The sequence below is a fragment of the Schistosoma mansoni genome, chromosome 1 (genome assembly GCF_000237925.1).
Source record: "Schistosoma mansoni strain Puerto Rico chromosome 1, complete genome".
NCBI lineage: Eukaryota > Metazoa > Platyhelminthes > Trematoda > Strigeidida > Schistosomatidae > Schistosoma > Schistosoma mansoni.
The window spans coordinates 9,266,065-9,290,038 of NC_031495.1; the positions used below are offsets into that span (position 1 = coordinate 9,266,065).

The 23,974-nt window shown below is 34.2% G+C and overlaps 1 protein-coding gene across 1 annotated transcript; it reads right to left on the bottom strand.

The window, feature by feature from the left end:
* Window positions 1-1,445: 1,445 nt before the first annotated feature.
* Smp_197080 (kettin/titin-related protein) lies at window positions 1,446-21,135 on the bottom strand (the record flags this gene model as incomplete). The annotated part of the gene is made up of 8 exons (XM_018793174.1): window positions 19,837-21,135; window positions 14,849-15,035; window positions 12,978-13,116; window positions 10,387-10,673; window positions 7,090-7,228; window positions 6,140-6,241; window positions 3,947-4,118; window positions 1,446-1,661 (listed from the first exon to the last, which is right to left on the bottom strand). The coding sequence occupies exons 1-8, from the start codon at window positions 21,028-21,030 to the stop codon at window positions 1,446-1,448; spliced, it is 2,436 nt and encodes an 811-aa protein (XP_018647713.1). The 5' UTR covers window positions 21,031-21,135.
* Between the last annotated feature and the right edge of the window lie 2,839 nt (window positions 21,136-23,974).

Sequence of the window (23,974 nt, forward strand, 5' to 3'; positions counted from 1 at the left end):
GTCGAATATCAATTGTTTAATCCTAACTTAAATGAAATGTACTTTCTATTCAATGACAAGTATCAAATGTCACTATTGTAACATTTTAATGAACACGTGTTACGATATTATATACATCTCTTTTTTTTCTTTCTTTCACCTTCGCAACACAGTATACACTTTTATCTTACAAACTATTCAATCTGGAGGGACTTTTTTCCTTTTTATATCAAATTCTTTTGACAGTTGAACTATATAAGTTGTAAATTAATTTCAATAAAGTGATAGCTTTTTAATTACGTTTGCAAAGAGTATATAGGAATAGTTTTGTTACATCGGAAAAAGGGGGACAGATAGACATCAAAAGAATGAATAATACTTGGCAACAACTAGAAAAGAGAGCCCAAGATAGGATAGGTTAGGGAATTCTGGTCGGCGACCTATGCTTCACAAAGAGTAACTGCTATAAGCAAGTATGTTACTTACTTACTCACTCCTGTTACCCCTCGTCGAGGAGCATAGGCCGCTCACCAGCATTCTTCATCCAACTCTGTCCTGGGCAATCCTTTACAGTTCTTTCCAGTCAACATTCATCCTTTTCATATCTGCTTCTATTTCCCGGCGTAGTGTGTTTTTTGGCCTTCCTCTTTTCCGCTTCCCTTCCGGATTCCAAGTTAGGGATTGAGTCGTGATGCACATTGGTGATTTCCTTAATGTATGTCCGATCCACTTCCAACGTCTTTTCCTAATTTCCCCTTCAGCTGGAAGCTGGTTTGTCCTCTCCCACAGAACGCTGTTGCTGATAGTATCTGGCCAGTGAATGTTGAGTATTTTGCGTAGATAACTGTTTATAAATGCTTGAAGATGGATGTAGTAGTTATATATACTTACTTACTTATATATACTTACTATAAGCAACTAAGTATGTCACACCAAAAGAAAATATTTTTATTCAGCCTGTTATAAGGAAATAATTGTTAAATTTAGATCTTATAGTTCATTCATTGACCTGTGAAATTTAGTCTCACTTATCACATGATATCAGGTATGTTCTACCTTTAGACTTTTGTGAAGTGTCTAAATGACATAAAAATATTAATTTATGGGGAAAAAGTAATTTTACATTAAACTCATCCTAAGTAAAGTTGTACAGTATGATCAAATAACGAGATCCTATTTTAAGCAAAGATGGATAGTGGCTAGCTGACGAGTCCCAAATAGGACGAAATGTGCATCCTGGATTCCACTGCTAGCCACTATCCATCTTTGCTTATAATGCTTATGAATTAAGGTTATATCGAGGCAATACGCACAGTATGCACATATGCCAATTAGAGACTGACCAGTTGCAGTCCTAACACATCGATGAGAAGATTCAAACAAACAATACAAAATGAATTTGAGATCCTATTTGTTTTTAAAAAGTAAACAAGATTCTGACTTCCACAAAATGCAAAAATTTGATATTAATGTTCATTACAGTTACCTGGTTCAACATGACGTAGATCTGGTCGAAAATCTAATTGTGGTTCAATAATTAATATTGTTTCAGCTGCAGCTTCACCCATATTATTTCTTGCAACAGCTTTAATATGTAATTCACCAGGTGTACCAACACGATGAAATTCCAAATTACTAATACCACCATCTTGAAATATTCTCCAATTTCCGCCACCTCCAGACTATTGATAAACAAGTGATAGGGAACAATGAAAATTCATGGTTTACATTGATATGTATGTTTCTGTGTATTGAAAATGACATATTTCCTTATGTTGTTCATTAATATATATGCTTTTAGTATATGTGTTTAAGTTCAACTAGAACTAATTTCTCAGCTGGACATTTACTCAGTAAATATTCTATTACTATCGTGTTATCCTATGCATCACCACAGCAATACTGGAAATCATGAGCTTCAAAATCAAACTGATATTTATGTCAATGTGAACAGCGATTAACTTATCAGTTAGAAATTGATTTCAGTGAACGAGGTCATCTTAATAATGTCCATAATTCACTTCATTAACACTTATTAAATAATGATAAAGTTTACAATAGTAGAGACAACAAACTATGTTGCTTCATACTTAAACTATTCAGCTTAGAGAATACAACAATTGGAACACTTGGATCTTGAGCTACAAATATTCACCATCATCTCAAGATGAATAACTTAATATTATTTATTTCAACTTGTAGGGGCTATATAGACACCTATACTCATAATTTTCCGTAGCTGACATAGAAAAAGCAAACCTTTAACATACTAGTTGGTTGAATTAAATGTATACACTATTTTTTTCCAGAACAACCTAATTGATACCTTAAAGTTATCATATAGAATCCGAAATCTTAATGATCAATATACATATAAAATACAGGTCCCAATTACTGTCAAGACAAAGATAAGAATTTAATTTCAACATAAAAGTTTGCTTTTAGCTTTGACCCATACTAAATGAATTTTATAGAATCATAACAGGTAAATAGTTTTATTTATAGGATAAAAATTGGATGATGACGAATGCTATGATGTCCCATTCTAAGTATAGATCAAACTCTCAGAATCCTGTCCCAACGCGGTCTCCCGTTTGAGTGACTTGACACTATGGTGAGCGTCTAGATATTTTCAGAGGTCAAAGTTAATCTAAAGAATGTTCCAGACTAAGTTGGTACATGTCAATATGATGTAACAGTGATCGTTAGGGCACAGATTTTCTAGTGAAATGGGATTATACTCTCATCAGGTTGTATGTCAGACATTTCAAACTGATTTATTTCTGATAAACAATATGAAATTGGTAGTTATATTTTGACCAATTGTGGTGTAAACATCTACAACCTACAGAAGATCTATCATGATCTAATTTCTTCGCACCACCACCTATGGTTACCAAATGACCTTTCAGAAGTGATCTGAATATCAGACAACAATGTGTATTACTACATGTCATCACTACGAAGTTACCATCGTCACAGTATAGAACAACGTTACTTCTAGTTGGGAATGAAAAGTTTTGAAATACACTCTCATTATTCAGCATACATTTATGCTTGAATCTCATAAAAATCAATTTATTTTCTCAGATGTCTTAAATAATACGATTGTTGAGAGATGCTTAAAAATATTCTGATTATGTGGTCTCATTGTGGGATCTAATTCTGTTGAGTTTCTAACCGATTACTATTTTCAGCGAAAATAATGAAGTAGACTGTTAAGTAGATCAACTGCCATCTATTCAGTATCGATTTCATTCATTACTATCAAACTTATTTATTAGTGTAGAGCATTAATAAAAAAACTAGTTGAAAATTTACGATCCCACGTGTGGGACTCCAACCCAGGACGTTCGAATCTCGCGAGCGGGATCGTGGATGCGCACTGCTGAGGAGTCCCGTACTAGGTTGAAACAGCCATTCAGTGCTTCTAGGCTTTCCATTGTGATTCACCTTTAATCGACTAATGGATTCAACTATTAAATATGAATTAAGTTTGAAATTAGGCAACTAAATATAAATGTTCAGTATTACTTTTAAAACCAACAGTATGACATTAATAAAACGAGCACAAAGAAAATTAAGTAATCGAATTGTTAAGATGCAAATTAGGTAGAGTTATGAATTCATGTATGGGCTAGTGAAGCAAGATGTTTGTTGGTTGACTGTCTTTGTGTTGAATGAACATTGTCTAGACTACACTCAGGTTCCATATACTTGGACATGAATCGTGTAACTCATGTAAAATTATCCCATTCTGTGTATAGCATATTGATTGGGTATCCGGCCTAATTATGGCACAGCTCTCGATTATTAGTCGGCCATATTATCTTATAACTAGTAGTATATCGTACTAAAAGAATATAAAGCTGTCTAGTAAATAAAACTTAAACATTATCATACACTGACTATCATTTCAAAACTTCTATGAACTAAATAATAAAAGTCTAATCATTTATAGACTTACCGAGGCTATCAATTCCCCATTAATATACCAGAATATTTTAGGCTTTGGATAACCACCTGCTTTAACAAGAAATTTAACTGGCGAACCTTCAGTGACAGTGACAGCAACAGGGAGAATATCGAATGATGGTGCACATGGCGGTTCTTCTTCATCTCTTTTAACTGTATCATAACTATGAGGGAATTAAATGTCAATAATAAAAATAATTTACAATATCATTACAAAAGATTTTCATTTCTCATGTTTCGGTGATATTCTTGACTGAATTTTGACCTTAATATATTGGCTTTATGTATGTCCTGTGAGGACTGCCTAAATATAGTCATTCTTCATAAGTTTTTTATAGAATAGATGGGTTGTAGCTAGAATCAAGACCCAAGATGCACGTTATATCTAATTTAGAACTCGTCAGCTGAATCGATATACAGCTTTGTGTAGGTATTCACATCGGGACATCAAATATGATGTACAGGTAAATCAAGCTGGAAGAAACTTGGAAGTCCTAGATAGCTGCTTCATCATAATATGTGACTCCTCAGTAGTGCTCATTCACGACACTACCACAGGGGGCCGAAATCAAGACCAACGGGGCTCATGGTAAGTCTTGAACTTCTGAACTACTGAGTCAATATTCAGTGGTGCACAAGTCAAACCTCAAATAATTCACGGTATTACTCGACCATTTTTATATTTAATCAAACAAATAGTTAAAGAAATAAGTTTTTCATATACATTCAATTACCAAACAGTAATTTCATTTCTTTTCTACTAAATTCTCTTTATGTAAGCTCAGAAAACAACTGAACATTGTGTGTGGCTATTACTTGTTGTGACTTTCTTTCGTTTTTCGTCTCAACTTTTATTTCTATCAGTTTATAAACAGGAACTTAAAATCATTATGAGAAGAGTTGGACAGTGGCTTGTAGTCGAATGCAGGTCGTGCATTTTTTTTAGATGTGCTTACATCTCAACGGTGATGTTTATATCAGAAATCGGATGTTAGTTCACTCAACGTGTTATCCACTAATCTACTGGGTCCAAATAATCACCATCTTGTTCAATGGGGATAGATTTTATTTAGTATGTAAGGGTTATTTAAATTATCCCGTTGTTCATGTTAAGGACCGCAATCGTTCAATCTATTTCAAAGTGCTCGTGATTCAATGGTAACTTCAACATAATGCTCACAGAATGTATAAATGTAAAAAGACGACGATCGATTAAAGTTCTTTACATCAACGACGGGAAGATTCACGATACACCGTGTATATAGTCAACTAGTTCGCGTTATAATCTAATATACATATATGCATAAATACGCATCAAAAATTACAAAGATTAATTCTCGATGCATCTTTCTTTACACAGAAGCAAACTGAGATTATCCCAGACAAATTCCAAAATGTAATATTTCTTTATAACTGAATTAAATGCCTATTGGAATCATTTCACGATACTATTTGTATTTACAATGATTTACTTTATCTGGGACTCATATTTTTCTCAGACTTTAAATCACCACCTGATTGTAGCTAGACCACAATCGAAAATCAGTCAGCATTAAACAACTTTTTCGTCCTAGTATGAGGAAGACAGTACACAATAATGGCTTTGCTGCTATATAACACCCGTGTGGGACTATTCTAACTTTCAGGCAGATTTTGATAACTCAGATAGCATATAACTACGGAATCATTTTTACCGTCCTAATTATTCTGTTCTAATCATTAGTAAAAATGACCATCATAAGACATACATCTGTTATTTGTACCCTTGTGGTTATACGTTTGTATGTATCATGTGTGTTTGTCCGTACTCTTGATATTACCTTATCTAATGCATTGTCCATTATGATTTATATTGACACTTGTATTGACTAATATTTTGACATTCCATCTTTCCCACTTCACATATATTTCTGTTCGTTTGTCTTCCAAATTAAATGTATGAATTACATACATCGCAGCCACTTTCTTATTCGAATTTTTTATAATTTAAGTTGTATTAAAGTAGTTAGTTGACATAATCTATGTGCACTTAAGAAGTAGGGCACATGTTTCATTACTATTACTAACATCATTCGTTCATTGTGAAGTCAACAATGAGGACTAAGACACTGATCCTGGTGTACATTAGAATATATTAACAAGTTAATATAACAGTTATATTATTTAAATTCTTTATTTAACCTACCCTGCCATGGCATCACTTTCCCAAGCATCCAAACTTTGAAGATATGAAATTGATTCTTTCGATAATACTGAACTAGTGACAATATGTTCATCCGCATTACATCTGTAATATAAATTGAGGTGGGGGCGGTATTATAAGATATGATAACAATAATAAATATAACATTTTTATTGGAATCATTCACTTGTCAACAGATTATACCACTTGATTTCTCCAGTAATTTCACATTGGCAGAATTAACAAAGTGAAATAAATAGGGTTATGTAGTTTATATGAAGGATTGTAAGAACAGTTACTGACACAGGACGTAAATATACTGATTATGAGCTACCGCGCTGAAAATTACTTACATTTCAATAAATGAGTAAAACGAATAAAGTCGTTAAGAAACAATAGTCATTTAGAACATTTTGAATCAAATAATCATAGCATTGAAGATCTTCGGGGCACTGCAGGGTTCAGTGAGACGTTATTGTCAGATAAACAGCAGTTCGTTTAACTATTAATCAAAATATCATGTTAGTCTACAAAAGAACTTATTCCTTGTGAAACGTTGTACTGAAAAATTTAATGTTTTTATCATGATTCATAAGTAACTCACAAAGTGGAAAAAAGTGTGGATTGAACAAACTGGAAGTGTGAAATATCATCTATGCTTAAACTAGTATTTCTGTTTTGAAGTTCAGATACACTGTTTTTATTCACAGTATTTATCAATTCCAGGTTAGATATCCCCAAACAATCCACACCATTAGATCTGGAGATAAACTTTATCGTTTTCTTCTTGACAACATTTTTTCCACATTGTTTTATAAGGGTATCAGTTTCCTGAGTTGTAAAACTATTTAACAATCTAAAAACAAACACAAGCGTTCAATCAATGAAATCACTAGTCTCGTCATCTACCATACATGTTCATATAAATGAAAACTTAAACATTATTTACTTACTGTAATTCAACCACATTGCTTTGTACTTGTCCTGCTGCATTACGTGCTACACAGAAGTATGCTCCATTGTCTTCTGGATAACAATAATGAATATCTAACATAGCAAATCCCCGGTCCAAAACAGCATTAAAACGACAGCCTATATAAAAGATGTTTCATAAAATGAATTAAGTGTTTAATGTTTGATGAAAATAAATAGTTGCTTGTGTTAATCAATTCTGAAAGAACACTATGTTCATAAAGTGAACGAGAGTGATGAACAAACGGTTTTGATCAATTTTCAGGTCTGAAAACAGGAAATTATGACCTCCCTACATTTTAGCATAGTTATTTATGCCAAATATGCTTTTCTAATGACTAGACATTAAACAAAGGCAAAACATAGGAAAGAAAATTCACTAATAAATGTTAACGGACATGATTTTACCAAGTTCATACTTCGTATAAAGAGATTTGTAGACATTGTAGAGTTTTCACAGTTTAAATCATAAACTGACATTATAAGCAAAGATGGATAGTGACTAGCAGTGGAATCTAGGACGCGCGTTTCAACCAAACAATACCAAGTGAATTTAAAACTTCACCCTATTGCAAAAGCCAGTGGCTATCAAGACTCAGTAGCTGAGTGGATAACGCGAAGGCGTTTGAAGCGAAAGGTACTCGGTTCGGGTCCCAGAGTGAACAACTCTGAGATGCTGGTACATCCAGCTGACGAGTCCCAAATAGGACGAAACGCGCATCCTGGACTCCACTGCTATCCACTATCCACCTTTGCTTATAATGATTTTGAATAAGGCTATATCGAAGCAATACGCACAGTTGCACATATGAGCAATAAGAGATTGATCAAATGCAGTCGTAAACGTCAATGGGAACATTCAACCAAACAATACCAAATGAATATAAACTGACATTGGTTAGATCACCAATGAACACCTGAAATTACTGGATGGCCGCTTCGTTTCAGTATGAGACTCCTCAGCAGAGAGTATCCGGGACCCCACCTCAGGGATTGGATCCAGAATGTCAGGTCTCGAAAGTGAACCCCTGACCTCCAGACCATTAAACCAACATCTAATTGGTGTACATGTTTAATTTCAATCAATTTGTGAAATTACCTAACCCTCGTCCATAGCCTGCAGTGGATAACTATCTAAAACCCGACACACTTGTGAGACCCGGTAGTCAAGCTAAGATCATTTGGTGATTTGAGCTAGGAAAATTTCATATTTCTTAGCATTGTTAATTTATAACTGATACAGAATGCAGTACACCAGTCTATTCTACTTTGATCAACTGTCTAAGGGATGATATTTCATGTTTGAACCCAAATGTTTTATTCGTAAAATGATTCTAATCAATTCACAGACGAATAAATATTTTCATTAAAATTGATCAACACTGACTTGGTGAAAAAAATTGGACAACAGAACTTATTATAAACATAAATGGTGCAAGGATAATGATGTTTATGCAGAATAAAATGAGGTCATCGATTTATTTCATAGCTTCTTACTAGCTGTATACACTCCGAAAGTACATTTGTTAATATAATTAGAAACAATCTGTTTAACATACTTTAGTTTGTGCAGTTTAGATGAATGTTAGAAATGTGAATAAACGAATCATAGTTATTAGAAGAATCGGATACAAAATGTATGAATGAATATAGTTAATATTGACATGTATTTCTATGTTAGAGTGGTAACTCAGTGCATAGGAGGTGGTGTGTTAGTTACTAGTGCTCATGATCGAAATAAGGGAAGTTATGTAAGCTTAATAAAACTAATAGTTGATCATATAATCAAACATGATGAGAAAGAAAAGCAAATCAATATGTGAGCATCAATAACATTATGTAAGAAATAAATATTAGATGCAAAAAGAGGGAGAGTTAAAAAAAGATTATTTGATTAACACTCCGTCTGGTCAGAAATGTTTGATAGTGGCTGCTTCTATAAGACGGAGTGAACCTGGTATCGACTGTTTGTTAATTATTTTAAATTCATAACTTACATTCGCTCCATGTTCACTATCTAAAATACACCTGACAGTTGCACGTGTGAAAACCTTATTGCTTTTCAGGCATGAATTCCTAAGATAATCTTCAGAAAACCAAGTAGAAATCCTTCTCTCTGTCCTTCATATATACTTACTGACTCAAGTACATGTTAAATCATAAATACAATTAGAGGTGACGTCGAACGCATACTGATTTACCTTTAAGCGGTATGACAAACACTTGGTGTTTTTTGAAACCAACTGAGCTCCATGAATGCTTTATATCAATGCCGCTTTGATTATTTCGTCAACTGTACCTGGAAACTCATCATTAAATTACTACTTTTCACCATAGAAATGCATGTCAATATTAACTATATTCATTCATACATTTTGTATCCGATTCTTCTAATAACTATGATTCGTTTATTTACATTTCTAACATTCATCTAAACTGCACAAACTAAAGTATGTTAAACAGATTGTTTCTAATTATATTAACAAATGTACTTTCAGAGTGTATACATCTGGTAAGAAGCTGTGAAATGGATCTGTGAACTCATTTTATTTCATATTACTTCCTTTTCTTTCACTATGTAAATTCATCAAAGGATTTAGTTGCTAGAAATTAACATATTCTATTGAGTGTTGAAGGTCGGTGGTTCGAGTCCTGCGAGCGGGATCGTGGTTGCGTACTGCTGAGTAGTCCCATACCAAGACGAAACCGCCGTTCAGTACTTTCAGGTTTTCACTGGTGATCTAGCCCTAGTCAACTGATGAATTCAACCAATAAAAATTACTACGATCTCCACAAACCCTCCATTGTAATAAAGAAAAATATGTCATCTACGACAAATTTGTTCAGTAGTCTGTTTCCTTGTTTTAATCAATTTTAATCTCTTTAATTCAGTACATAGTTCGACGTTCGTATCATCAACGATCGTAATGAGAGACAGCTATAAAATCTAAATAATCATTAAATGAATAAACTATCATTAAAAAAGGATTTTCTCCGCTAACTCTAATTATGATAGATTGTGTTAGCTAAAGTTAGAAAACAAATATTAAAAGTAATCATTTCAAAATGATAATGATTGATAAATGGCATAAACTTAGAGTTCTGAGCTTCGTGATCAATGATATGACCTGTGACACAAACTCTTTTTTCACTTTCTTAATTTAATGATAATTATACGTAGATATTCACAACTAAAAGAAGTTTCAATGAAATAAAACTTTAATCTCTTTGAACATTTGCGTTGCACAGTCGATATAAAAAAGTATAATTATACCTACCCATGCTAACAGGTTTGCCATCTTTATACCATTCAACTGTTAATGAAGGATCATTTGTGGGTTCTACACACGTTTCGAAATGTGCTGGAGCTGATTCACGAAGACCAACTTGTGGTGCAAGTGGTTTAAGAAAATTTGGTGGATTTGTTGGACGTATATCGTCATGATAACGATTAGCTCGATCTAGTCCATTTCTTACTAAATGATCTTCCATCATAGCTAGATTTGCAATCATAGATTCTTCTGGCAATTGAGTTTCAGTGACAACTCCCTCTTCTGGTATAATTCTGTATAAATAAAATAGAGTCAACTTATATGTTTTATAATTACTTAAAAAATAAAAAGGACTAACAAACGGAAACTACATGAGTGATACTTTAAGGAGAAAATAAAACTCATGAAACAATTCAGCCGATTACCCTATCTAATTTAAAGTTTCAGTGAACACAAGCTAAAAAATGAAAATGATTGACCAAAACTGCACAAACCCTCTATTATACTACTTGAAATAACTGCAAACAACTAAATAAATATTCCCATTATAATATAAAACTATAAAATATGTTGACAAGAAAGTGAAATGCAGTATTTCGATTAACGAAAATAGAACTTTCGGCCGAGTTTGTAGATAATACTTTAGACTGGAGAAATCAGCATCAGACAAAGTCTTTTACTCCTAGTACGAGATACTTCAGTGTTAGTCAACCAAAACCATACTAGAGGTCAAATCCTTGATATTCATATATATATCACAGTAAGTGAGCTGCTTTTAGATTAATATTTGATACCTAATGATTGTGTATCGTTGAGGTATTCCAGCTAACCTCATTACTTGATAACGATAAGTTCTAACATTCATGTATCCGTACTTTCTTATCGTCTGATTTCAAGAAAGAACACTCAGTAATAAGCCAGTATACATAATGATGGGTTTGGTTCATCTTAATAAAATAAATTGTAACATTATTGTATATTGTAAGTTTAACAAGGAAACGCTGTGCTGAATACACTTTATAATTTTTACATTAAACCATTTATAGTAAGTTACCCTACCAGGGTTGATTGTTCGTAAAAAATGATCACCTATATAAATAGAGTTTACCGACATTGTGTAAAATTCCACAAACATTTCACTAATAACTTTTGGACCTGAGGCAATATCGAAACAATCCGCACAGAACGCCGTTATATGAAAAGAGACTGATCGATTGCAATCTTAAACATCAGTAGGAAGATTCAGACAATCAATACAAATGAATCATTTCACTGTTACTTATCCCGTTAAAACAAATAAAAATAATGTGAAACCTTCAATTTGTTTACGATTTTTACTTCTCTGTGTAATCTATGATATGTGTAACCAACATGGGTAAGTAAATGCTTTAGATTGGAAAAATTATGTAGTTTTCATATATCTGGCTAAATCCTATTGCATTCAATAGAAGAAAAGGGTCCACAATCCATGCAGCTTGGACCAGTTATCCAGAATACTATATTTAAATCTATCCACACCTCACACCAACAATACACATATTTTCGACTATACTCTATCACATTTTTCACATCTACTAACACATACAAACAATGTCTTGCCTAAATTCACCTTGACCGTATTGACATGATTGCGCTAAATATTGCTAGCTTTACTTTTTTGTACCACTTAAACTTGTGGTAATTTGATTCCGTTATTTACTCATGTACTCTCGGAAGAAGTAACTTACACCAAACCATGAGACGTCAGAAAATTATTTATCTCTAATTATTGGAATATTCGAAATTATCAGGTCTAAACCCTGTTAATCATACTTACAAACACATCAATGTGGTCAGTGTGCTGGGAACGTTTGTATTTGTTGTTTTAAGATAATATAATATTACATCAAGCAATTAACTGTCTTGTGTCCCTAATTAAGAACTCGTCATCTTCTGAACAAAACGAATATCAGTTCAAGCGTTTAAACTGAAAATAAACAAGTTGAGGAATTTATTTTTTAGTGGAGAATAGTTGATGATACGGCATAATATCCAAAGGGAACAGACGACCTCTGAGAAAACAAAAAATAGAACTTAAATTGTACATATTCCTTAAAACAATTGTCACAATGACCACATAAATTCCTGATGAAACTGACATTTTTCATTGAATTATCTTGTTTCATAATACTTAATTGATGAGTAGCGTGAACAAAGACAGTTCTACCACCAAGAAATTAGTAATTTACACATTACATGTAATCAAACTTTCATAACGGTGAAATGGCGCTTGCTTCTCTGGTGCCAATACAAATAGACCATTAGGTCTCATAAACGGTAAAACGATCTTTTATTGAAACTTGACAACCAGTTGTTTTTTTAATTAACCAAAATATGCAGGTTATTACTATTCAGTTTAGTAACCAACTGAATGATTATTTCTGACAATTACAAGATAATAAAAAAATACTCTGGTTGTATGACTCTGTGATGATGTTATCAATATTTGGTTTTACCACACATTTCTGTAACATCTTTCATTGTCATGTAAAGCAAAAAAACGCTAGTGGAAAAAGAAACAAAAGCATCATTGAAAAAAGGCGATTATAATCACTCACGTCACATGACAACTGCTTGATTGATCTTGTCCTTGACTGTTCGTTGCTACACAGGAATAGTCCCCGTTATCATCTTCATTCATGTATAGAAAATCGAGTACTGCGTAGCCTCGATCAAATGTCGTTGTGAAACGAGAAGCTTGAGAAAGAAAGAGAAAATATAGATTTAGTAATATGAAATATTGATCCATTTAAAAGGATTCACACAGTTTGCTATCTTAACACAATTTTTCCTTACACGCTATATGTGTCATACACACTATATCAAATATGTACTTTAAACATTTTTACCATAGTTGGATCAACTGTTTATTGTACAGTTAACTGAAGAACAGTGTATCTATTTATATTCGATAATTTTGATATTTGATTATATTTCCTTGAAAAAGCTTGGACCAGACTGCCAAGCAAAAAGTTGAATTTACTTAAAATTCAACCATTGAGATTTTACAAATATGTATATCAAGAACCACTTGACAGCTGGTTCGTCTTGGTATGTGACTAATCATTAGAAAGCAACTATAACCATCGTCATGGGATCAAATAAAGGATCTGTGGTTTCGCGCGTGAACGCTTAACCTCCAAACCAGTGATCCAGGATTCAGAGGTTTACATGTCCAAGTTCAATCAATTCACGATATTGTTTGACTACCTTCCAATATCAACTCATGTGCTAACTTTATTTCTCATGTACAAATACGGAGGGTATAATGATAGAAAAGGTACAAAGAAAAATAGCTAGGTTGATTTGTAGAGAGGTTGGTCAAAAAAACTTACTCATCTTGTCGTATAGAAAGACTAGCGGAGACCTAATCATGATCTACAAAATACTTAATAATAATTTTTTTTCTTATATGTCCCCACTTTATTTGTCTCCCAGAACAGAGGATTTACGAGGATACTCCAATATCCTAATCAACTACTTGTCCAGTGACTACTGACTTTTCTATCGAATTAATAAACAGAGGAACTCTTTGCATCTCAAGACGTAGATAAATTTTTAATCAGTCGATTTACTCAAAACAAAGTTAATCAGCTGGAGACTTCCTGTAGCCAGGTCTAATGAAGTCACCCCAGCTTCCTATACTCCTCAAACTTAAATTCTGACGATTGAGACGACTCAAATTTTGTCACAATAGTTTTTCTATATTTATTTGCTATATTTTTCTTACTCTGAGTTTTAATTGTCATCTCATAAATCTCTACTTTTTGATTGCTTTCGTTCTTTTCCAAACACACTTTCCACGTTCTTCGGTTTCCATATTGTTAACTTTCTACTGACATACAGGTGTGAAGTCCCAGTGCCTGTTGTTGACTCCACTTGATATCAGTTAGGAATGATGAAATGCATTTCCATGATTAATTTCGAATACTTTCACAGACTTGATTGCATTAGGGAATAGCGGAATAAAGCAAGTTAGATTTGAGAGTGTTTTTGGATACATATATTTCTTAAATCTGTTAATTCAGACAGGCAATATGAAGCGTAGAAGAAAAGCATTCCTACTGTTATCTTCGACCAATGTACATGCATACCAAGTTCTAGACAGCTCCTTTATAGCTGACTTATTGACCGTATGAAATGAAAATAAATTTCATGCTTAAGCCTTTCAGGTCTACGCCAATATTATAAGGTTGTAAGTGTATAAAATGTAACATTAAAGAAATGGTCCGTATGAAATGAATGATTGTATGACCTTAGTACAACACAAAGATAACAGTATGTCAGAAGGTCATGATACTATTGTTCAAGAATATACACTTAAAATATTCTATCAAATGAATTTTATAATAAATCTATCTGATATGTATAAATATTTAATGATAAATTAGAACATAGTATAATGAGGATTTACAATACAACCACATACCTGCTGGTAATGGCTTGCCATTTTTATACCACTCAACAACTAATGTACTATCACCAGCCGGACGTACACGTGCAGTTATATTAGCTGGTTCACCTTCTGCTATGGTTAGTTGGCCTACAGGATGAACAACAAACTGTGGTGGACCAGACGAGTCAATACCATCTATGCTAACTGAATTACGCATTGGCTAAATCAAAACAAAAACAATCAGTTGAATCATATTTTTTAAAAACATTCACAACTTTAGTGTACAAAAAAGAATTAAATCACATTTACGTAAACAGAACTGGTTCATACGCAATTTATGAGTGGAATGAATGTGATTCTGTAAAATATGCATATTCCTAACTTCTAAACCGTCCTGAACTATCAAATGACATCTCCCTAATAATTTCCTATATCTAGATTTTCTTCAGCTCCTTTTCATACATCACCAAGTGTTACGACTATTAGATTGTAAATCTTTCCTTACCACATAATAACTGTCTACATTAACATGGAACATAACTTTAATAATATAAGTATTCACTGGTATATAAGCAAAGATGGATAGTGGTTAGCAGTGGAATTCAGAATGCTCGTTTCGTCCTATTTGGGACTCGTCAGCTGGATGTACCAGCATCTCAGAGTTGATGTTTACTCTGGGACTTGAACCCAGTACCATCCGCTTCGAACGCCATAGCGTCATCCACTCAGCTACTGAGTCTTGATAGCCACTTGCTTGTGCAATGGGGTGAAGTTTTAAATTCACTTGGTATTGTTTGTCTGAATCTTCCCATTGTTATTTAGGACTTCAACTGATCAGTCTCTTATTGGCCATATGTGCATCCTGTGCGTATTGCATCTCTGTGTTAATGTGGTATGGCAACTCGAACTGATGTAGGTACGTACGAAGTTCTACGTTGTGACTGAGTGACTGATTCAGTGAATATTTTTGCAATATTACATTATTTTGATTCAGACATATTTGTCTATAAAAATATAAACGAATTAATCAACCATATTTAACCGAAACTATAAAAGAATATAATATATGTAAACAATTAAATTGGTGAGTAATCCCTTTACTTATTTCTTAAACATTACTAATGCAGTTCATATGGATATGAACTTTAAACTGATAGTCTAAATTTATTTACATAATCAGAGAAATAATATTGATTGATGAATATAAGAGGTAAAACCTATAGACTGTTACTATACGATTTACTATTCTTAAGTTATGCCCAGTTGATTAATTACAGTCTCCACAAACACAGACACTTTTTGGCTTGATCTTGTACAAATGTTATCTTTTATTTATGGTGTGATGTGGTCTGTTTGGCTTATATGTAATCAAGTATGTTTGAAACATATAATCCATATTGCGGAGGCTGAGTCTGATGTTCTGAACTTAACAGGCAGGGCTAGAGGGAAAAGGACTAATCTGGACTTTAGGCCGTTCGTATGGGTGTATGCATCATTAGTTGGTAGTATACATACGGGTTTCTGAATCTGGCAATCGTATTCGTAGTAAACGTAAACCTAAGGACGTAACAGTAGTGCCATGCTAATCATGAGGTCATCGCAAAACAGGCAAAGGAACATAATCATGTTTCAGATAAAGCTTAAGGTAGATACAAAATAAGTAGTCAGTAAAATACAATCTCAAGCAGCTTAACCAACAGAAGTGACACTTCAAAATGGTATCTACTCATCTGTCATATACAGTTTTAGTCCAATTTGTATCTGCGAATCAGATGAAGTAGACAATTTGGAGCGCGTGATATAACCATCAGGCTTTTTTTTACCAAATCTAGTTTTATTGGATGCAGTATTAAATTCGCTGTCTGAATACGAGACAAATGTGAGAGGGGAGAATTTATTTCCACAGGATAGTGGATAGGAGAGGAAATTCATTTAGGTATTTTCTAAAACTTAGAATGTCGAAATTTTGGAAAAATATCGCCATAGATACATCGATGAAACATTTAGGAACCCGCCTTCATTGTTTACTCAAATCTAGACAATCCATATTACAAAATTTGACACGATTATTCTTTTGGATTATATTTTGATAACCAAAAAAAATACGAATTCGTATCTGTGCTCCTTCAACTACTTGAATGAACTTTGAATTCATCAAATATTATGACTGATTACAAATACTCAGTCTTATCCGTATTTCGAAAAATATATTCAAATTCAGTACAAAATGGTTATTTGTTCCACTTGAGTTAATGTATATATCGGAGATTGCATCAATCACTATACCTTCAACGTTCTACTACAGTTGAAAATTGTCCTTTGCAGAACTCATTTGACAGCAATAGCTATTGTACTAGTCACAGATGTTACAGCTGCATGTGACAGTAACGGAGTTGACATCCTACGTAGGGATTAAAGTAAAAATCAGTGTTCACGAATTATTCTAAAGACACTTAGATCGGCGAACCAACAAGACACGGAGTTCATAGTGATCTAATTTTTCAAAGCGTACTTTGGAGTGTCCATAGTCCTGATTATGATAATATTCTCAATACAGAAAATAGGGTAGAGGGACAGCATAGAGGCTTTAGTCAACTAGTAATCCTATTCTCTCGAAAGTATGGAAACTGATTAATGCGTTAGGAAAGCAACAGAAACTAAGTGGTATGGTACCCGAAGAGTTTGTGATAGAAGTCCAGCAACAGCACGTATGAATGAGGTACAAGGAGATAGATTAATCTGATAGTAAAGGATTATGAAATTAGATTGATTGCTAGACTATTTAGGCAGAATATTAAGCACATTTAATTCGCCTATTTAAACATGTAAAACTGTTATAAAAATTCTAAAATGTACATGACATTTACGACAACACCACACTAGTGAATATTGTCCTTTCATGCTTGTAATCGATTTATGATATTGATTCGGTCAACATATTTGTGGGGCTATTCTACCATATTGATAAATCGTTTTTAATTTAAACTCGTCCTTACTGATGATGTATTTCAACAAGTTTCCTTTCCTTATTCCTTAGTCGATCCTGACGATAGATATTGAGTGATCGCCAGTTAGATGTTAAATATTCAAGAATCGACATCTGATCAATGTTCGTTCATTTCAGTGAATATTGACAGCCACCACAATGTCTATGATTGAACTTTTTGTAAGTTGTACAGCGAAAGGTTGTAAACTTTTCATAAATATGTCTGAATAAGTTAGGTTATTAATAGACATAATGGATTAGAACAAACAAAAAGTATAACTTGTTGAAATATCTAGATGGCAACTCTCTTTTTCAGACGTGTCCTTATTAAAGAATAGCATGTTGTAGAACTTATAGCAGTAATGTAGATACACACAATTACAAACATACTGTAAGAAAAAATGTTCATAGCTTCATAGCTTCAACAATCTTCTACTTCCTAAATGAGGTTTAATTTTGTTATGATAAATCTTTAACATAACGAATGATGCAACCGAAATGACTAAACAACGAAAAACACTAGTTCTTTGCATGAATTATCCTACAACAAAGTAATTTTGGACATCAACTAGATAGTTGCATTTGTCGATTATCCGAAGCTATTAAACTACTTCAACAAACACGTTAGATCATAAAAGTGACTAGTTTATGACGAAATAATTGATATTCTTTTAGCGAATCATGTTCCATAAAATTAGTTATGTATTGCACTCTCGTAATAAAATATAGTTATTTGAGATATGTAAATATCGTCAAAAAAAATGTCCACAGTGCTTAGCATAACATCAGTTTGTTTATCCACTTATGCCAGTGTCGATCATCAACGTAGGTGATCTATGCCGAATTATTGGGGGCCTACTAGAGTTAGACGGAAATGGTGACGAACCAACTAACATCGAAGTCACACTTCGCGGTCAGCACCTTACGTGGATTGCCCCATCGACGTATTAAGGGACTATAGATGTTCTGAAGACTGTACAACACGAAGGACGTTGTTACAGAAACATATTAGTTAAAGCAGATACAAGCGAAAGTAAAACCATTGCCGCATGGGCCAGCTCATGGCGTACGATTAACTAATGCGCGTTGATTGTCCTTGACCTTGACAGGGATCGATGATCCGTTTGATATTCACTGACGCAACTGCTGAATGATTTGGCTAGAGCTCAGTGACATTTCACTGCCCTACACCAATAATTATTTTGAAGTGTGTTGACTAAAATATATATTTACATGAGTTAATAAAAGATAAACTTTCACTAAAATCAATCTAGAATAATCTACACTATTATAAACTATCCTTGTAAAACTAATAAGCCTCACATTTCTAGTCCTTTATTTTACAGTGGATTTTATAATTAGTTAGTTATTTCTCTAACTCCGCCTGTAGCTCCTCCGGGGGCTACTGTCGGTCCCAAGCTCCGATAAAGGAGGAGGGTTGGGCATTGGGTTAGCAACCCCATCACGTAGAAAACTACTCCTTTAAAAAACGCTAACCAGAAAAAATATTTCTCTGGTCGGCGGCCTATGCTCCATTGGGAGTAACAGGCATAAGCAAGTAAGTAAGTAATTATTTCTCTATTTTAATTGAATATAACTTTGTCAAATTTCTATTTTACAAATGATCATAAAACACACAAGGTTATTCAATTAAATAAAAGTAGCTATTAAGTGGTATTCATTTACAAAGTGATATCATCTTTGTTATATCATTAGACTCCTTCCTCACTAGTAATCATATAATTCGTCCTAAAGTTTGAGTTTACTTGACAAACTACTAACAAAGGTAAGTTAGTGTAATATTTTCTAAAGAATAACTATAGAATGATTCATTTGAACAAAATTGATATTCTGTTCCCTTCTTAACTAACAAGAATATCAACAATTCTCTTACAGAGTAGTACCTGTGGAACTAATTAACTATTTATCATTTACAGTTAATCAATAAAGAATGATTGATATGCGTTGACTTATCAAAAATATCAAATCTAAATGCAGTTTAATTATCAAAATTTTATTCAGTACTACTACTTACCAGTGATTTGACCTTAATTTGTTTTGACTGATCACCAGAAGGAAAACGTCTAGGTACTTGTTGATCAAATCCTTGACTAGATACAATAGGTGGTAAAGTATTCTGTGTGTTTAATTGATTAGTTTGAACTTGTTGATAAGTTTGAACTGGTTGTTGCTGTTGTTGGTAATGTTGTTGTTTTCCTCTGTTATCAATCACTTGATTATTATTAGTCTGTGCACTCCAAGTGGAATGTGCAACTTGTGCTGGTTTATGTTCAATCTGATTAAAATTAGTTTGTGAAGTGTAAGGTTGGGCTATTGGTTGAGGTTTTGATTGAATTTGAGAATAAGCTTGTTGATTTTGCACTTGGAACTGTGGAGTTTGTGAAGATGGTATAGGATTTGACACGTGTTGGAATCTTGATGCCTGATTAAAATTCTGCTGGGTTGTTTGATTAACCTGATGATTGGGCTGAATAGTGATTGGCTGGGACGAAGGTGTCAGCTGATTGGTTGGTTGAAAAGATAATGTGCCTGTGTCAGGCTGTTGCGTAAATTGTGCTTGAGTTGGATAGGCAGTTCCTGGAGGAGCGTAAGACTGACTGGCTGGTCTTGCATATATCACCTGACCTACTTGTTGTTGTGTTTCTGGATGGTAAGGTTGTTGCAGTGGTAATTGTTGCTGCGTTTGTCCAGACTGACCAAAATAAATGACATTCGGTTGAGCGTTGTAAGAAGGTTGCGAATTACTCTGACTTACAGGATAAGCATTTAGTTGCCCCATGTTTGTAGTTTGCAAAGGAGTTGCAATAACTCGATACTGCTGCGGTTGCTGAGGCTGTTGAATTTGCTGTCGATACTGAGTTGGCTGCATTTGAGACGCTTGATTAGAACCAATTGTAAAAACTTGAGGTTGCGCAAAATTTTGAAAACCTGGTTTATTAAAGTTGCTATCAGGTTGTTCAAATCCTGTCTGACTAGGATAAGCATAAAATGAGGGTGATTGACTTTGTTGATTTGAATAATTATAAGCATTTGTCGGAGTGGATTGTTGTGGGGATACTGATGTTGGATAAGCACCATATGCTGGTTGAGCCAAGTTGACTTGGGCCCTCGAAAGATTGAGCACTTTAGTTGATGTTGTCATATTACCACTCTGAGGACTTATTTGAGAAGGTGTGTGATACGCCATACCAACGTCTGGTGATGCCATGATTGTCGTCACCGAAATCCAAAGAAGCAACACTACTGTATCCAAATAACCGAAATACTAAAAAGTTATGATTCAACTTATGTCCTCAGAATAAGTGAAGCAATCGAAGCTGTGTTAAAAGTAGTTTGTTTTTGTTTTTCCCAATTTATTTATAAAGCACAGATTGGTTAGTGTAAAGAAACCCAATCTAGTTAACCTATAAATTTGGTTTAAAATTGCCTACGCACTTTTGTATCTAAAGATTGTGGGTGTTGTAAAATCAAATTCATATATAAACGTGTGGATGTGTCGATTGACACTGAAATACTCTGTTGTTATTTTTAAACGGCCCATGCATTTTATGTCGAAAGATCGGTTGAATACTTTTTAGTAAGGGGTTGACTATAGAAGAAATTTATTATATCACCATGTTTATGTTAATATTGACTTTCTTGTCACAAATACTTCAACAAACGTGGGTGTATCATATGACAGTTAATGTAATAGGTTGCTTGAATAATATCTTTCTCTCTTTTTAAGATTAATCTACATTTCAGTTTTCAGATACCTGGAGATTCACTTTCAATCTGTAAGTAAATAAGCAGGTTAGGCCTTCCTGTTAATAAAAAATTAACGCTTATTACCACAATATCGCCATGCGTAAACTTTCTTATAACAGTCTTTAATTAAAACGTTGATTTTTGTCTAAATTAGTTTTGGTGAACAGTAGAAAGTTGTAAAAAAACAGAGTAAGATTGAAGGTTTTCTTGGTGTGGCTTACGAAGTGTAATTAAAACTCATTCGAAAATAGATAATCATTTGTTCAATACGATATATTAATAAACGTTCTTTAGAACTAATACCATTTCCACACTAAGGGTGGAGATAAATTCTGATGATAATTTTATTACAGCTATGTAAGACAAAAAGATCCCAGCAACAATCAATGGTTATAAGAGTGTGCAGTGTCCAATAGTTCCAGATTAGGATTAAATGACTAACTGAGTAGTGTTTCTATATTTTCATTGTGCCACCAGGTTTCACTTATCCCAGTGGTTTCAGTTACCTCACCGACGAAGTGAGGAAGCCCAATGACTCTTCGGGTAGACAAGAACTTTGAAAATACAATTTATTATTTATTTATTTGAACACATAAATATTGGTACAAGGAAGTACCAGATAAATATGCGCCTCACAAATCTCATTTGATTTGTGTGAGGGCTGTGATACTGCCCAGGTGCCCAAACTGAAGCAAGTGGTTTTCTTATTGGGACACATCCGCAGCCCTCAACCTAAAGATCTGATGCACAAGGCAGTGGAGCATCGTGAGGAGATGCAGTCTCATGGTAGCCAGTGACCAACGATTGATTCATACTCCATTTGTTCCCTCAGGATACTGGAGCCCGTGTGCACCATTAGTTCGGAATGAGGGTTTTCCAACTCCCCTAGGTGAACTTTCCGTGTCCACCAACCCGGTTAAAGCGCCGAACATTCGGTTTTCGTCCTCTCAATTTCGTAAACAACAGTAATGCCACGATAAGGCAGTGAGTAGGACTTCCCTAGTAGAGGCTACATACGCGTGGCCAAGTGAGAGCATTTGGAGAGGGAGAGCGGACTCTCCCCAGTCTCGGCCGTACCAGGGAATTTGGGGGAAGCCCAATGATTCTTCGGGCAGACAAGAACTTTGAAAATACAATACCACACGACACTGGAGAATATGTGTATTTATGGATTAGGATATCAGTGTAAGCGTATTCTTATTGACTTGCACTACACTTTACCCATCACTTTTGGAATATTTTATCTAAACCAAAAGCTCTGATGAGCTACTGATAAGATCACCAGTGGAGAAATGTGGAAACTATCCCAAGTATGCTTCATATGTATATATTCAAATGCTGGTACCAAAGATACATACATTACAAAGGTATACATATTGGTATAGATAGGCGCGGTTGCTAGTATGCCGTACATGTGATTGCAGAAAAAGTAGACATGTCCACACCTCTCACAAATACACATATGTACAGAAGTTTCCACTAGCAAGTATAAGATAAATGCATATACAGAAAGCGTAAGCTAGACTCTATACACTCTATAGTATAAAAGGAGGCATAGATGCGAATACCATTGGCCTCGAACCCCAGCAGAATTTACACTGAATGAATATCGAGCATTCAAATCAGTGCGCAAGTACGTCGCCATGGGTGATGTGCTCACCTCACGCTCTTACCACAAGTCGGTTTAGTGTCGACTGCTGTGTACTAGATACGACACAGCTTATGCCCTACTCTCTGACCCTCCTGTGCCATACCTTATATGCCCTTCCAGACTAGTCTTTTTAGGTACCAAAAACGAAAATTTTCTTTAATGCCTCAGTCGTGCTCCCAATTCAATTAGAGCCCTCTTCTCATATAATCAAGGTTAAGACAGAGCAGGTGATTAGTCCGATCTCCATCTAACTATGGAGTGGTTGGTCAGTCCAGTCTCCGCAGTGCCGCTTCTGTTAGTTCGCAGGGAAAAAGATCATCCACTATCCAAGGAGCACTACGCCGAAGTGCAAGTTGGACTTTGCCTCCCATTGGCCATCCGTTTAATCCCAATTTGAAATTTAAATTAACTGGAAATGAATGATCTCCTCGAACTAAACAGGTGATAGTGTAGATGATTGATTATAGGTGATTGAGTTAATCTATTGTATGTGATTCAAACCGCACGTCAACTGACAGAAAAGTTTCTGTACTCTGTTAATTGCTAATCTGTCAACTTGATAACAAAATACACCTTACATAAAATCTAAGTCAATTGGCCTTTACTTTTGAAAAGGCAAATATTAATGCATATAGTTGTCAAGAAGAGATTGATATAATCTTTTTTTAGAAGTCTTTTGGCAGTAGTGTAATATCTAGATCGTAATCTTCCCAGATTAAACTTAGTTTGAAGTACCCTAGAAAACCAGAGCGCA